Source organism: Cydia amplana, chromosome 2 (genome assembly GCF_948474715.1).
Source record: "Cydia amplana chromosome 2, ilCydAmpl1.1, whole genome shotgun sequence".
Classification (NCBI taxonomy): domain Eukaryota; kingdom Metazoa; phylum Arthropoda; class Insecta; order Lepidoptera; family Tortricidae; genus Cydia; species Cydia amplana.
Window position 1 is genome coordinate 939,990 of NC_086070.1, and position 17,732 is coordinate 957,721.

General features: G+C 38.0%; 2 protein-coding genes across 2 annotated transcripts; one reads left to right on the forward strand and one right to left on the reverse strand.

Moving 5' to 3' along the window:
• Positions 1-12,076: 12,076 nt before the first annotated feature.
• LOC134662088 (transmembrane protein 258) lies at positions 12,077-12,615 on the reverse strand. The gene is made up of 2 exons (XM_063518360.1): positions 12,517-12,615; positions 12,077-12,437 (listed from the first exon to the last, which is right to left on the reverse strand). The coding sequence occupies exons 1-2, from the start codon at positions 12,520-12,522 to the stop codon at positions 12,198-12,200; spliced, it is 246 nt and encodes an 81-aa protein (XP_063374430.1). The 5' UTR covers positions 12,523-12,615; the 3' UTR covers positions 12,077-12,197.
• Positions 12,616-13,093: 478 nt separating this feature from the next.
• Positions 13,094-17,098, forward strand: LOC134656785 (RE1-silencing transcription factor-like). Its single transcript, XM_063512310.1, has 3 exons — positions 13,094-14,289; positions 14,563-14,799; positions 15,047-17,098. Exons 1-3 carry the CDS (start codon positions 13,155-13,157, stop codon positions 17,041-17,043), a joined length of 3,369 nt encoding a protein of 1,122 aa, XP_063368380.1. The 5' UTR covers positions 13,094-13,154; the 3' UTR covers positions 17,044-17,098.
• The last annotated feature ends 634 nt before the right edge of the window (positions 17,099-17,732 follow it).

A 17,732-nucleotide genomic window follows, 5' to 3' on the forward strand; every position in this document is an offset into this window, starting at 1 on the left:
TACCCACCAAAAGTGGCCCCCATGTTTAAAATTAATTTGTTTACGTTACATATATGTATGTCCATCTTAGGGTCACTAAATTTACATATGTGTACCAAATTTCAACTTAATTAAGTTACAATTGTATCCAGTAGTAAATAAAATAGGCTGTGATAGACGGACAGACAAACGCACGAGTGATCCTATAAGGGTTCCGTTTTTCCTTTTGAGGTACGGAACCCTAACAATGACTAAGGTACCTAACTCTGAATCTGTAAGTGCAAAATGCTACCCCCATTGCCGGTGTTAACCCATTCGTCCTCGGTGGGTGTGTAAAAAGCGTCACAAAACAGACAAAAGATATAATTATTAAGATAAATTAATTGATGTTTGTTAATATTGGGGGCGGACCCGTGCATCTCCGATAAAAATAATAACGCGATATTAATCGTTTTTCCTTTGTTTAGAGACTATTATTGCGTAACGCGGCAACCGTGATTACTGATTAATTACCAACAACTTAGGTGTTACCAGGAGATGTTAAAACAGGGCGCGTAGCCAACATGCCAATCGTTAACGCTCCTTAGCGTATTGTAGTCATATCTCTATCAGGGATGTTGCGGATGCCGATTTTTTGACATCCGCGGATGCGGATTTTTAATGGCTCACATCCGCGGATGCGGATTTCAAGATAGGTACATAAAAAACGTCAAATATTACATTTTAGTAATTTGTATTTCAAAAAACCGGACAAGTGCGAGTCGCACTAGCTTTCCAAGGGTTCCGTACATTAAGTCCCACTCACGCTTGACTGCTAATTTCTAATAGGTTTTTTTGGGTAATGACTAAATTACCTAGCAGTCTAGCACTTACGCCGATGCTAAGACGTTCCTGTACCGACCTGTTCCACATCCGCATCCGCATTAAATCCGCATCGATTTTATGCGGATGCGGATGCAGATGCGGATGTTGAAAATAATGCGGAAGTTCCGCGGTTGCGGATGCGGATGCGGATATTCGCAACATCCCTGATCTCTATCACTCTTCAATATTAGTGCTACAGTGATAGTTGCGATTCGTTCGCTACGGAGCGTTAACGATTGGCACGTTGGCGACGCACCCAGTGCCAACACTTTTCTATAGAAAAATATATACAATAGTAGGTACATTACGATAGTAGTGCGAAAAGTAGGAATCGACACGAGTTGCGAATTACCTTTTCGCACGTGTATTGTACAACGTTTTAGATTTTGCGCTTTAAATTTTCAACATACGCATGTACTTGGTCTTGTTTATCAGCTTGAACGTTTTGCGTAAGTACTGGGGACAACGCCGTCCTCGAAACGTCGCCGAGGTAAATCTTAAAACTTAGATAGGTACGCGATTAAGTCCTATTGTACAATTTAATAATGTGTAAAAATCATGATAGTTTAAATCAGTGTTATACACAGAACAAGTAGAATGGTGATGCGAGCAGGGTACGTGTCGCCGCCGGTTATGAGCAAACGCTCGCATGCTAGTACTCGCCCGCGCTGACCGAAAAACGTAAACATGCCTTTTGCGCCACAATAACGTTCAGATTAAGAAGCCAGAAATCAAATCTGTCTAAAGGAGGCGTATCCATTCACCAGGCACACAAGTTTTTACTACCGTTGCGTGAGAAATGTGGAAATATGGAGAGGAACGAGCGGCGACACCGGTTCCGATCTAACTGCGCGCGATAGCCGTTCTAACCTCTTTAATATGTTCTGTGGTGTTATACAACACAATCACTTGAAAAAGTGGATACATCTCTTTGTATATGTATTATGTAGTCGACTGTACATATCGTATTAATGTATCGTTGTTTAATCGTCTAGATGCTGCTTGATGCCAACCCTTATTTCGATGAACTGCAACATTCATGTTGTTGTTAATGTTGTTGTTATCAATTGATGACGGGGTTTGGACTCATCTGTCCATCTGTGTGATATGGTGCTATTTTACCGCACTAGTAGCACTTTACTTGTCTATATCTAAAATTGAAAGGACCATAATCTAATACCTTTAAACGAGCAATTCTTGTTTATTTATTTATATATATATATTTCGGGGACCTCGGAAACGGCTCTAACGATATCGATGAAATTTGGTATATGGGGGTTTTCGGGGGCGAAAAATCGATCTAGCTAGGTCTTATCTCCGGGAAAACGCTAATTTTTGAGTTTTTGTATGATGTTTGTCTCCCAGATATTGAACTGTAAAACGTTGTAAAGTGTAATTCAGTAGAACTTGCTAACTATGTAAACAAACCGCCATACTAAAATTGACACTGAATGTCAATTACCTAGTAACTTTTGTTTACATATATAGTTAGCAAGTTCTATTGAATGACACTTTACGATACATGTGGGAATAGGAAATTTGCAACGAGTGGCGATACTTTTCGCACTTGTATAGAAATGTACTATGTATGTATTATGACTTATGAACTTGATAGTGGGTTTCCTAGGTTCTCAAAAATTTACAAACATTAATAAGTATGGACAATTACGAATTTATAGTTACTTGAAATAAATGCTAAACCTATTAAAAATACCCACACATACCTACACACACACAAAAACAAACAACAATACAATTTTTCGCATTTGGCTGTACCTACTATACAAAATTTTGTATCGTATGATAGGCAATCTATTGCGATTAACTATATAACATTGATGATAATTATTTTAATTTCACTACCTAACCTTATAGTTAATTGTAAAAATTATAGTCATGCATTGCATGCACCTACTTAATTTTAATTAATTTATAAAAAAATATTTATTATTTTTTATCTATTTTAAACTTACCTGAAATTAAAAAAAAAATATTGATTATTCCTTTTTTTTTTTCAAAAACACTGTGTCCAATGTTCATAAGCACATACTCGTCCACATACTGTCGGTGTTCACTTTTCCGTGATTTTCCGAAGTGCCGCGAGTTTTGAACCGCGCGACGACCGATGCGCGCGAGTCTTGTTATGGTCTGTGACCAATGACTTACATTAATCGATGTTACCTGGCATCATGATGTCAATATTAAGGCGAAGTAGGTTCAGAGTTCTGTAAAAAACGTTTACGTTAGGTTTAGGTACGCCCCTTTGGGCGTGCGCGGAAATTCGTCCTATGTTAATAGGGAATATTACGCGTCTGCATAGGGGGGGCCACTACCACAATTACTCACAATCTGAGGGTCTACCGCAAACGAGAGAGTCGAAATTTTGTTATCTAACCTCTCTATCACTCTTGCATATTCGAGCGATAAAGGGGCAGACAGCTAAGTTTCGATTTTCGCGTTTCCCGGTAGGCCCATATATAAACCGCCTTGATGTCAATGTCATATTTTATTGTCTGTGAAAACTTGTCAAAAAACAGTTTAAGGCACAGTATGTATTTAAGTTACTCCATGGTTTACGATGGACGCTAGTGCTGCACTCTGGCGGCAGAACATTGCAGTAATACGTTACCCCACTATTGAAGTTTATATATTTCTATAAGACTGGATACACGATTAAATTTATTTGCCTTGATAGAAAGTTATCTCTAAATTTGCATTGTAATCCAAAGGCATACATTTGAAAAGAAAACGGATGCTATTTAAGTATATTGTTTTATTTAAATTTTAAATTTAAAAATATGTAATTCTTTTAGTAAAAAAGTGTAGGTACCTATGTATTTTCTTATTCATCGCAGAAATGCCCGTGATTGATCCTAGTATTCCCAAAAAGTCTAGTTATAATAAAATGTTAAATCATTTGCGGTCCTACAACATTTTTGTTTTTATCGATTGCAGGGTTTGCAACTGTGTATTGTATATTTTTAGATGCTTCTTTAATATGTGGTACCTACCCTTGAATTTTCCAGGATCTCATAATCAGATCGTGGCCTGATGACGATAGGACCAACAGAAAAGTGGTGCCCGTTACGTATAAAACAAAAAAAAATATATAAACGAGAAAAATAGATAGGTGCCTATACATTAAAAAGCAAAACAAAAAAAAAACAGAATTACCCCGCAGTTCAACCTACTTCCTTTATAGTAAAAAAAAATTGTTTACGGAACAAGTAGGTATAGGTACCTACTGAAAGTTTTTTTTATTACTTGGCCTTAACAGAAAATCTCCATTTACGCACATGGCCGCACACAATCAATCGATCCCATCGCCACGCGCCCTGCACATGTGTTGGCTAAACAAAAATCAGTTAAATTATGTTAACACGTCATAGTACGTCACTGATTTACCTAAACTACCGTCGCTGGTAATTGCCAGTTCATAAACTTTATTGCAAAGAGATAAGGTCCAGTATTAGTTAACCCTTTGAATGCAACGCCTAACGTGTGCGGCGCGACATCGTGAACCTTGCTGGAATGCAGAGGGGCTACCGCGAAATTCGAAGTTCGCAAATTGCGGGCATTTTTCTCTGTCACTCTAATTTCGCCTTCATTGGAGTAAAAGAGAAAGATCCCAGCTCAGTTATAGTTATAGCTCAGGAAGGATAATATTCAGGAAGGTTTAATTTAAAATGTATAGTCTTTAGCGGTTAAAAGGTTAGGTGTGTCTGTTAATACACTGAATATGATTAGTTCTGTAGGTGTAGAGAATAAATTATAGTATTGGGAACACTTGTTGTGTTTTTTATATCTAGCCATTTAGAAGCTTAACTATTGAACAATATCGAATGTTATTCGACTAACTTGTTTTTTTAAATGTGTTGACATGGAATTTTATAGGGTTTTGCCATTCCTGCACTTGCCATATTGGTAATAACATGGTAATAACTAATATATTTTAATAGATTTGTTTACAAAATAAATTAACATAAATAAGGCACCCATAGCCCATAGGTGAAAGAACATAAAATTAAAAATAGTGAAGAGGGAAATAATAATATACAAAAAATATTTCTCGAAACTTCGTCAAAATACCTAATGTGTAAAAATCTTGAATTCATATTATCAATATTATTATAAATACTGATATTTTAAAAATAATATTGGGTACCTATTTAAAACCGACTTCAAGGAAAACGACAAATAGACTAGTAAGTTGTGATCGATTCACCAAAACCTGTCGTGAACTACTTAATCACTACATAGTATAAAACAAAGTCGCTTCCCGCTGTCTGTCTGTCTATCTGTATGTATGCTTAGATCTTTAAAACTACGCAACGGATTAAAAAAGAAACTTAAAGTATAATTACCACTTTTTGCGATTTTACAGAAGGAATCAATTGCTGATCAATACCAAATTCCCAAATAATAATAATTATTATAATTTTGTTGCTAAAAACGCTCTGCTTACGTAAATGCCCTTTTCACCTACCTATTTAATACCTTTTAACTTAAATTAAGTATTACATTGTTCTTAAATAATTTATTTTTGCTTTGCTTTGTTTTTCTCTTGTAAACAAGGTTAACAATTCAAATGGGAGGAAATTACGAGTAGCAAGGATTTTATGGTTATATCTGAATTATCTATTTTATCTTGCCTCACTCTCGCACCTGCATACTGTACGGCTACCATCAGTTTGGCACTGACATAAACGCTATCGAGAACGTAATAATATTTACTTTCTATACATCTCGCTCGTACTCGCATATTAATGCGAACGAGATGAAAGTAAATTACGTTCTCGATAGCGTATATGTCAGTTTTTACACTGTCAGTGACCCATGGTACGGGTTCTGGTATATATACTTGTACCTACTTGTTAGAGCGGTATGGCCGCGGTTCATAAGAAGTCATAATTACAAACAGCAACACTCCTAACCGTAGGTACATCGGGGGACCTTATTACAAAAGGCATTGGTCCACCGATGTACCTACAGTTAACAGTGTGTAAGTATAATGCATTGTCACCCAACTTATATGTAAGTACCTAAGTAAGTGATGTTTTAGCTCAATCAAATAATGGCAAGTGCTTTAGCTTGCAAGATTTGATCTGAACAAATTATATTACAAACAAACATTGCAAGTTAAATAAAACCTTGTAATAAGTTTTTGGCAAAAAATTCATTTTTGGTACAACCATTTATCGCTGACTGTACTTTTCTTACGACAGACAACTAATACTCATCGACACAATTCTAAAAACCCCTAACACAATTAGGTTGCGATGTTTCATCACAGAGTTCCTATGGCCACCTCCTGTCTCCATCATCAGATCAGTTCGACAGTACCATATTATTGTATTGTCATCAGAACTACATACAGCTGCCAATTTTCATGACGCTACGATCCTTGGAAGATGGTTAAATTAGTTACCTACCTTAGATTCCATTACATAGTTACATACAGGTCGACCTAATAAAAGCTTGTTAAAAAAGGGTAGGTACAGTCGACGTCAAAGAGAAATTTACAGCCAAAGTAACAAAAAAATGTTTACACGACCTAAATGCTATGACAATAAAGTCGTGTAAATAATTTTTTGTAACGTTAGTCGTAAAGATCTCTTTGACGTCGACTGTACCTATCTAACTTGCCGTACCTGCCTGCTTGTGTTACCTACATATTTATAAAATTGGAATGCGCTTCTTTACACCTGCGATGAATTGCCACAAGGAAGATGATATAATCACAACTTGAGTGCAACGTGCAACCTAAATCTCTGTCGGAACAGATTATGGCCGATATAATATGTCAACAAAAAATTTGGCTCCAATATTTATCTTTCAGGAAGTATGAAACAACATTTAGATGAGTTCTGTAAAGCCTATTGTTTTGTAAAGAATATATTTAATCTTCCCGAAAGACGTCATGATCGTGCCGCCATCTCCTTCGAGGTCTGCCGTGACGCCGCACTAAGTATGTTCGGTGTCCACTCGGTAGTTTTCTTGGCCCAAAAGTCGTTTGGCATACGGCAGATGTGTCCGGCCCAGTCCCATTTAAGCGTAGCGGATATCAGGGCTACGTGGAGCGCAAGATGGCATTTCTGATTCTGTCAGTCAATTTGACACCAAGAATACTGCGCTCCATCGCTCTCTGGCAAACCTTGAGGCAAAGCTTTTGAGCAGTCAAAGACCAAGTCTGAGCGCCGTAGGTGAGGATAGAAATAAAATATAGGTACTTAGTGAATCGGTGCTAATAATTATTACTAAACGCGTCAACGCCACTCACACGATGACGTGTATATTTCTCGGATATCACCGAAACTAATAGAAACAAGTGGAAAGTAAACAAAGCACAAGTGTATTTACCAGTAGCTCTACAAGTCTACAACTCTATATATTTAACTGAATTTTAATAAGTAGGTAGGTAGCCTAAGTAAATTCTGCGCAAAATCATCTCTTTGAATAGGTACCTATAGGTATATATGAGCAAAATCTTCTTGAGAGTCTTGAGACCTACGTGGTGTCATATTCGTGTTAATAATACTTGAGGTATGTTGTCTTTATACAATTGGGAGGCGTACGCGGAGCGGAATTCAACACGTAGGTAGAGGTACTTTTACTCTTTTTGACTCGTGGGACGCACGCAGAGGCAGTACCCGCCAGGGTGTAATAAGGACTATTGAGAGTTGATGGAATCTAAAATGAACTAGGGTATTGGGTGAAGGGGATGGAGATGAACTAAATACTGGGCTAAATGATAAAAAACCGAACGTCTGTCTAATAAAACGGTATTTCCAGCAGACGGTGACTGTGACTCGCCCCCACAAGATAAGGTATAATACAAACAGCAACACTCTTAACTGTGCATCAGTGGATCTTATGCCTAATTTTTTTTAAATGGTTATTAATAGGTTTACGAACTGTCAGTTAACAGTGTGGGCGATGGTACTATTAAGGGGTAAGTACTTATTTCATTTGTATCATGTTTATTTGGCTACGGTACTTACTCGTAAGTCATACCTATACAGAAAAAACACCGAGTTAGGTAGGTATCTTTCCTACAAGTTCCTACCTACATGAAGTGATCAACACTAAAATGGCATTTCATGAAATTATAAAATTCTATGATATTATGGCCACGGCATAACTATTATTATAAGAGTCAGTTCATAACTTACAAAAAAGAATTCTTACGGTAATCGATTCTAGTTTTTTTTATCTATTCTATGGTATTACGGTTCGCTGCCTATTGAGTACCTAAACTTGTTCCGAACTAATGATAATATTGATAATCAGTGATCACCTGATCGAACTTCGTCTCTGATTGGCGGAAACAAGCCACACCGTCTGCGCAACTTGTTCGCCGAGAATATTCTTATTTACGAATTATTTACGTACTTACAATGTTGGAAAATATGTAGTCAGCTGAACTGTGGAATGAACCGGATTGATACGACCTTCAAACCTTCAAGAGCGGCAAAGGCCGGCAACGCACTTACAACCTCTCTAGTGTTGCGGGTGTCCATGGGCGACGGTAACCGCTTACCAGCAGGCGATTCGTCTGCTTGTTTTTGCCTTCTATACCTACCTTGTTGGTACCTATCGTGCTATCATAATATATTGTTCAGTTATATATTGTTTTCTTTTTCTTTTAATATTACGTCCAAAGTGGCCAAATATATCGCAATTGATACCTATTTCCATATATTTGGCCACTTTGGTCTTTCACTTATTAACTAATTTCTATTTGATGCTGACTATACTTTGACAGCGTACAAAAAGATTGTACGCCTTTGGAGTTGAATCTATAAAAAACATCTTAGTGGAGCCAATGATATTATATAACCATAGATAGGTTACTCATACTTGAGGAGCACAAAAATACTTCTATATTTATTTTGTGCCTGTGAAGAAATCTGTTATTTTTGATTAATTTTCTCATTCCATCCATCTTTGTCACACTCGTTGTTAAACATAAGGTCGACCCTTTCTCTTTCGGTGTGCGGGACCTCGTTAGCACGTGCACATTCCTCGCTTGTCCAGCCGCGACTAAAGGAAACTTGTCCAATTTGTCACAAGTTCAGCGCTTCAATTTTGGAACGCCTATAGCCTATCTTTAGTTATAACTCATTGAGTGGAGCTCTATCAGAATTATATGTCTATTTAAAATTGCAAGGGTTTTTTTTAATGCCACATCGGTCACGTAGTCTATGGTTCATGAGAGACAGCCTTGGTGACAGACTGGTGATCTGTGTACAGAACAGACGGACAGCGGAGTCTTAGTAATAGGGTCCCGTTTTTACCCTTTGGGTACGGAACCCTAACAATTGTTGTTGTCTAGTAAATAAATAACTAATACCTACGAGGGGCGTTCAAAATATTCTCGGTATTGATATCCTACGACCTCTTCTAAAATTTCTTTCGTTACTGGCCGCTAAGGTTTATTCATTGACATTAAAAAAAAGTATAATTCGAACCGAGATGGTCTTTTGTTTTTCTGCAATTGCTGAACAAACATGAACATCATGTGCGAATTGACAATGTTAACTAAATTAGAACATCGATGCGTGATAAAATTCTTGACAAAACAGGGTAAAAATCAAAAAACCATAAAAGAGGAAATGGATTGTGTTTACCGTGAGTCTGCTCCTTCTTTATCTACCATTCAAAAGTGGTCAAGCGAGTTTTTAACGCGGAAGGGAGAGTATTGAAGATGACCCTAGACCTGGCCGGCCTGTAGTAGCTACTTCACAAGAAAATATTGATAAAGTGGAAAAACTTATATTGGAAGATGGTCGAGTGAAGGTAAAATCTATAGCACAAGTAACCAATCTCTCTATTGGTACCGTACATGATATTATACATGACCATCTTAATATGTCAAAAGTAAGTGCAAGATGGGTTCCGCGAATGCTGACTCGGCTTCAAAAAGACATGCGTGTAGCTTGTTGTTCCGATTTTATTGACCTGTGCGGTGAAAATCCTGATGAGGTGCTGCAAAGAATAGTTACTGGAGATGAAACCTGGGTTCATCATTATGACCCAGAGAGTAAACAAGAGTCCATGCAGTGGCACATTAAGGGTTCAGCTCATCCCAAGAAGTTCAAGGTCATCCCTTCAGCTGGCAAGGTCATGGCCACGATATTTTGGGATTGTGAAGGAGTATTACTAATCGATTATAAAGAAAAAGGTGTAAATATCACAGGACAGTACTACGCTAACATTCTACGTCAATTAAAGGATGTAATTAAAGAAAAGAGGCGAGGAAAGTTAACCAAAGGTATTCTGCTTCTGTATGACAACGCCCCCGTCCATACTGCTCATATTGCCAAGGCAGCTATTGTTGAATGTGGGTTTAAAACTGTTACTCACCCACCGTATAGTCCGGACTTAGCCCTCAGCGACTTCTTTTTGCTCCCCAATCTTAAAAAGGATCTGCGTGGAAATAAATTTTCTGACGATGAAGCATTGAAGGCGGCAGTGGAGGAGCATTTTTACACGAAAGATAAAAAATATTTTTACGAGGGATTAAAAAAAATAATTGATCGATCTTTTAAGTGTATGAACATAGGGGGGGAGTATATTGAAAAATAAAAATATCAAACTTTTCGTACTTGTTTGTTTTCATTCTCATACCGAGAATATTTTGAACACCCCTCGTACATTGTTACCATTGTCACTAAACAGCCGAATTCCTTTCCAATCGTCGTCATCTGTTTTCTATTTGAATATGATTTCAATGTATTACCGCCACGGCCGGTTCGGTGCAAATCGATGATGACAATGACTTTATTTAGGCACGTCATTTGGCCCATTGGTTGACTGGTAGAAAATGCCCTAAGTCCGCGATTTGTAGGTACCTACTGTCATATGTATTGTGCAATAAAGATTAAATAAATAAATAAGGTTTGAGATTGCCGTTTGCCAAGAGGCAACTAAGAGTGCGGTTTTCAAATTGGAGGTCGTGGGTTCAAGCCCTGACTCGACACATACCTTTTTCAAAATGTATACCTATACCTATGGCCTAGGTTACAAATTTGATTCTACTTTCACGAACAAATGTCCTGAGAGCCCCACTTATGAAAGAAAACTTTGGAAAAATCACCGAATGTTAAATTAAAACAACACCTTACCTTACGGAATATAATAGCAAATCGGAGTGCCTGAGTATATTGCTAACTCTGCAAGGATCTTGACAAGCTGCACGAGACACTTTACTGTGGCAAACAACCGTACGGTTCACCTGATGGTAAGCGGACAACGCGGTCTATGAACTTTTGACTTGCAATTTCTGTGTACCTCTGCAGCTTAGTCTAATTGTTTTCCACTCATGTACTCAAAAGTTAGCCGAAAGAGATGCCGTATATGGTTAAGCTTGTAAGGTACCACTTCTATATCTTATAAACAGTACAAATCATTACTACTACTTACTCTGTACCTACTTTACTAGGGCCACTTTCACCATCCCTCTAACCCAGGGATAAGCAGTTAAACCAGTGTCAAATTGTAACTCCAGGTTTGAAAGGTTAACCCTGGGTTAGTGGGGTGGTGCAAGTGGCCCTTAAGTACTGACATATTTACTGCAGCAGTCTAAAAGCATCTTGATCTCCGATCTGATCCTGCCGGTTGGCTTTCTTCATGTCATTCGCTCAGTGCTGAGGATCTTGTTGATGGAATGTGTCCGCAACGAGGCGCTGAGGAGTGACATGACATTCATCAAAACTACCAACTTAGGGAGTTGCAACGTCGTCCTGGCATCGCCTCTATCGGACGAGGCCAGGATGATGTGCAACCTATACTTAAAAATAATGTAGTGGTGTAAGTAATGCTACACTACTACATTATTACTTGATCTCACTACAGGGGTGAAATAGTCACTGTGTAACAAAACCCCTTTAAAAATTAACATTTAAAAAAAAAAGGATCTTGCCATCATGTCCTTCTGTTGTTTCTCCATAGTATTCTGTGCATAGCCTGATGGAATTTTAATTGCATAGGTGCAGTACTTTTGGGCACTCACTAGCAGGTGGAGGGCCCTGAGGTCTCATGCCGTCATTTTAATTGTTGCCAGCTCGCTTTTTTATTTTTTCATTTATCGGCAATGGGACCTATGGTTTTGTAATTTAGGTGACCAAGTCTTCCCAGTCTCCCCTAATATGATATATTTTTAAAATCATTAAGAAAACATTGGGTCCAAACAAACTATACAATTGGAATTTTGGAAAAAAAAACAAGGCAGTAGATGGCATAAACTTTACTTCTTAAAATATAAAACATTTCTCATCAGAGACTGTCCAGTCTCTCGCAATCTTCCAGGAATGGTGCATAATCATAACTTATTAACTAAAACTTGGCGAATGTTACACATATATCCCGACCCACAACAGCAAGAATAGGATTCCGAAGCCAGAGAACAGAGCTGCGACGAGGGACAAGAGAAGTTCCTTAAACAAGTCCCGGTTGCCTTTAGAGCTTGTGACTTCGTACACGAAGAACCACGCTGTGAAGAAGATGCCGATGCCCAGCAGAAGCATCGTTAGGTGCGGGAAAATCGCCGGGTTGATTGGCGAAGCATAGCGCACCATCGATTCGATTTCCAACTAGAAATAAAGTACCATAATCAGATTCACGCTTTTATAATAATTATATACGAGAAAATCGGATAGAAGAAACACTTACAGTCATTTTTATGTGGTTTCTAATTAAGAAAAAATACGCGAAGCACGAACGAAAATTGACAATTGCCGGCCAAAGGAAACGTCAGCGTTTAGAGCACTTTCCGTTATACGCAGTATGGAGTGAATTGAACAATATAAATATTGATTGCCAATAGATTTGAATATCTAAATTATTGAAAAGTAAACATTAAATAAAATTTGATTATTTTGTTGCTGATGCATGTTATATTAGTCACATTTTTTCTACATTTAAGGTGCTATTCGTTGAATGCAGTCATGCGTACAACGGAACGTTATGTCTAACAAATGCGTTCATAAAATCATAGATTGTGGCCAATACCTGGAAAAATATGTTGTGTTTTTTGTTGTCAATATAGATCTGATATCTTATTTTGTTTAACTTATTAAATATAATTTATTTTAATTTAAGATTTATTAAAATCTTGTTAGTATTTCCTGAAAGTTGAACGCGGCCGAAGATTATTGACATCTGACTTGATTGACAGATTTTTGACATGCTTTGTTGACAGTTGATTTTCTCTGTTTATTTCGTTCATGTTCTTAGTATATTTTTCTTATAAAACATGATTCGTTATCAAAATGATCACTTAAATCAAAAGTGCTAGTCATAACAGAACAATGTCGTCACAATGTTTTATCATGAACGTGGAGCCAGGGGCGCAGGCACATACAAGTGACGCCAAACCAGCAGTGAAGGACAAATTGATGTCGTATGAAGAGAAATCCGTAGGGTCTACGGCCTTCTTTAAGTGCGAGGCGTGCCCGTACATGGCCCTAGCAGAAGATGACATAAAGTTCCACTTGTTCACGGCGCACCCTGACCTGGCCAAGAGCAACGGCCTCGCGGACAACATTCAGATTAACTGCCCAGGTTGTTCGAGCATTTTCGACGCGGAAGAGACCTTACGGACCCATCTGCGCAACCATCACAAAATGGGGATCAAAGACGTCAAGAAAATGGTCAAAAGTCTCATCCAACTTGCACTAAAACATGCTAAATTAAAGAAAGAAGACAACACAGGCCAGTCCACTCCTCAGGAAGCTGACGTAAAAATACCACAGGTTATCGAAATAGTCCCAGATATTGTTAATGCAAACAATGAATCTCTACCTCAAGGTGTTGCTTTCATATCTGTGGATGAATTGCAAAAAATGAGCACACCAAACTTTGAAAAGGTTGATCCTAAGGAAATCATACAAGAAGCTAGCATAAACATTGTGTACACAAATCCGATTTCAACCCAGTATGTCAATGTGACCAATGCTGTGACACCGGTGACAGCCTGTAATGTCTTACAAGTGTCCAGTGTTACTCCAGACCTGATTTCATCTATTCAACCTAGAAAACCCATAGATAATAACATCAATCAATCTATAGACAACATGGACCCAGTAAACAGGCTTGGCAAGCTGCCCAAACTAAAGTGTAAACCTCTGAATACAGCTACTGAAAAAACAGAGGAGAAAATTGAACTAGAAACTAAACAGCTATGCTCCGTCAACAATTGTCGGTCTCGGTTAAAAAGCGAAGAAAAATTAGCATATCACAGAAAATGTCATTTTAAAAATATATTTAAATGTCCAGAGTGTGCCATTGTGTTCGTGGACACGGAGGCAATACATACACACCTCTGGAAGACGCATGAGATAGACATGGAGATGCAGACATGTGAGATTTGTGGGTTTAAAACATACAAACGGGCCAGGTACAATCAGCATATAAAGTGCCATGGGAATGTGAAGGCTTATCCTTGTAAGTTGGAGTACTGTTTATTAATCCAATTTCTTGTTTTAAACAAGATAGAGTAATAGAATAATGCACACCTCAAAAATGTGTAAAGTCTGTTCGGAAAGAGAAGAATCGTGGAATGTATAGGACATTCCACATGTATAGGACATTCCACGACTCTTCTCTTTCCGCAGACTCTAATGGTAAGTTTTCCATTTAGGCCACAAGGTAGCAGACCCTCCAAAGTTCACTGTTCCCTTTTTCTTTCTGAAGTAACCTTTCTCTTCCCAATTTTAGGTACCATCTGCTCAAAAACCTTCAAAACCGCCAACCAGCTCTCCAAGCACCGATTATTTCACAAGGAAGACCCCGCATACCGATGCTCCATCTGCCCACAACGGTTCCTCAACAAGCGCAGACTGAAGATGCACGTCTCGGCGGTGCATGAGAAGCTGAGACCGTTCAAGTGTTGCCATTGCGATTATACTGCCTCGAGGAAGCATGAGATGAAGGTGCATTTGAGATCACATACTGGTGAGTTTCATGTGACATGCATAATTGACCGGCCGAAAGCGGCGGGATGTTCAACTTTGTCAAAAATCCTTTTGTAAGTCCTAATGTTAGCGTCTACAGGGACCTGTTTCTAAAAGCTTGTAACTTGTAATATAAGCGGATGTCACTTTTTGAGAGCCTTTGTTATCGTCCTTACGAGCTACGGCGTTCAAGGTAAGAACCTCGCTGTTTCCATACATTTCAACTTTTCTTATTTGTTCTATTCCAGGCGACAAGCCTTACTCTTGCGATCAATGCAGCTACCGCTCCGCCGACCACAACGCGATGAGACGCCACAAAAAAGTACACACTAAAGAAGTCGCATATAAGTGCAAACATTGTCCGTTCAGCACAATTCAATCGAACAACTTTGCAAGTCACATGATCTCAATGCACCCCAACGTAACTTCATCTGATCTCCACCGCTGCCCATACTGTGTCTTCAAGACTGTCAGCAAAGATAAGTACCTCACCCACCTTACTACTCACACAGATAAAGAAGGAGTACAGTTGTTAATAGAAATGACCAAGTCGAAAAAACTAGCTTGGACTGTACCGAGCGAAACTAAGGAGAAAGTAGAAGAAACGGCCAAAGTCAATGAGGAAAGTAAGGAGCAGAGCCCTAAACCAGTTAATGATATCCCTATTGAAGTGTATGATTGTGACAGTTTGTCTGAAACATTATCGCAGAATTTTTCCAAAAATTATGCAAATTCTGCCAATGAAAAGCAGCAGAGTAATTTCGATTCGCAAGTTATTGTAACTGATCTTAGTAAAGACGATAATAACTCCGACTGTCTTATTTCTGAAAGTTCAAATGATACTCTGATGGATAGGCAGTATACTACACAACATACACTGCAGAATTTAACATATGATGCTACTCAGGGGAACCTACACTATTTGAATACTCCAGTCCCAATGGAGCAGACTTTGTGCCCAAATAGCACAGTAAACTCTTTAGTGTCTAACCATTCAGTCATGAGCAATATGAGCAACAATATCATGGCCAATTTCCCCATCAGACTTCCACCAGCACAACTATCCATGCAAAACATAACTTTAAACCCTGTCCACAAAATATCCCTCCCGATGACTAAAGTTACTGGACCTATCATAAAACCTACACAGATCCTACCAGTACCGTCATCTAGTAATTCTCCCGTCAATTTAATAGAGATAGATGGAATGCCTAGGAAAAAGCCTAAAATATCAGTGAAAAGCAATCTGATTTTAAAAGGCCCTGATCAGGAGAATATGTTCCATTCTCAGCAAAAGATGGCATTTAAAAGATTAGAAGATAATGAAAGATTTGGACTCGGAGCGGTCACTTTCAACAACCTAATAACAACTCAGTTTATGCAGCTACAGCCAGAACCAGAGCTAAGCGAATCCCCTAATAATATCATACCGTACCCTCAAGAAACAATGCTCCATGATGCCTCCACACCGCCCGTCGACAACGTTAACAACTCGCAGATGTTCACATTCAGCAATCGGATGAACGTTAACTCTATCATCCTCCCACCGCCCCAAAAAATACAAAATAACGATCCTAGTTACATTAAAATAGAAGCTACTATTAAACAAAACACTCAATCTCCGAGTTTGGAGCGCATGTGTAACGCCAACATAATGAATAACCAGTCTCTAAGTCGGGAGTATAAAGCATCACCACCTTTAGAAGATATTCACAAGAACTTTAAAGAGATTAAGAATGAAGTGAAAAGCGACGCATTTTACAACATGGCTATGAACAATACGACGACGAATCCTTCTATAATAGACCAGTACTTAATTGATAATATTATTGGAGAACAATATCCAGGACATCTAGATCTTTCTGCTGCAGCTTTAGACGTATCAGATCCTCAGAACGATGTCATCGAAATAGATGACAATTCAGATGACAACAAACTACTATCTCGATATGACATGAACTTTCCTTTAGAATCTCTGTATCTAATGCATAATGATTTCCATTTTCTAGAAAACGACGTACCTAGTGTACCCAATGAAGTAAATGATATAAACAGAATAGTAACAGAAGTCCCTATATTAAATCAGAAGGAGATATCACATACAAGTGAAGGTTCTAGTAATGATTATCCCAATTTTATACAAGGTAAGAAAGATCCTATGATGAACACGTCGGTTAGGCAGTCTGTAAATAAAATTAATGTAAAAAATATTGAATTGATGAAGGATAAATGTAAAGAATATTGATGTGAAGACCACCGAAAAAATGATAATTGTATAAAAATAAATGAGTCATATAGGAACAAAGTCAACAATACCACTTTTTTACTTGTGGATAGAAAGATAAGTAGAATATTCTTTATTCACTTTAGAAAATAAGTAGGAAAATAATTGGATATTGCTGATTTTGCTTCTAATAATTATCATACAAACTTAAATAATATTAGGCTACTTGTATATTTAAGGAAATGTTAATACGTTTTAAAAGACTGTTTGTTATTATGATTATTATAATATACTGGGTATTATTTCTGCTTTTGCTTTGATTTATTATAGTTTTCAACTATGTCCTCCTTGCCCTGTAACACATACTAACAACAACACTTAACGGAGGTCAAACGTTTCACCCACAAAATTAAATCAATCGACAATAGAACAATGAAATCTCGAAATGTCATTCATTGCATTTATTAGTGGCAGTTAATTCAAATGTATATGTACATTATGTACTAATTGTATGTGATGTGAAGTTCGAAACTTGTACCAGTAGACCTGGGTGGTATAGTAAAATATGTCGCCTTAATTGACCGAGCGAGCGCGAAACATCTTTTGTCCGTGTCCGGCTGTTCTCCTCTATTCGCTAGTGGCGCCGCCCTAGTAGGACAGTTGGCACGTGCCAAATAGTATGAAGATATCGGCCCACAAAAGTTCATATT

Bases quoted from the DNA above. Each gene is read 5' to 3' on its own strand.
- LOC134656785 (XM_063512310.1), top strand. From the start codon at position 13,155: ATGTCGTCACAATGTTTTATCATGAACGTGGAGCCAGGGGCGCAGGCA. The intron at 14,290-14,562 runs GTAAGTTGGAGT...TCCCAATTTTAG, and splicing joins GAATGTGAAGGCTTATCCTT to GTACCATCTGCTCAAAAACC. The intron at 14,800-15,046 runs GTGAGTTTCATG...GTTCTATTCCAG, and splicing joins GCATTTGAGATCACATACTG to GCGACAAGCCTTACTCTTGC.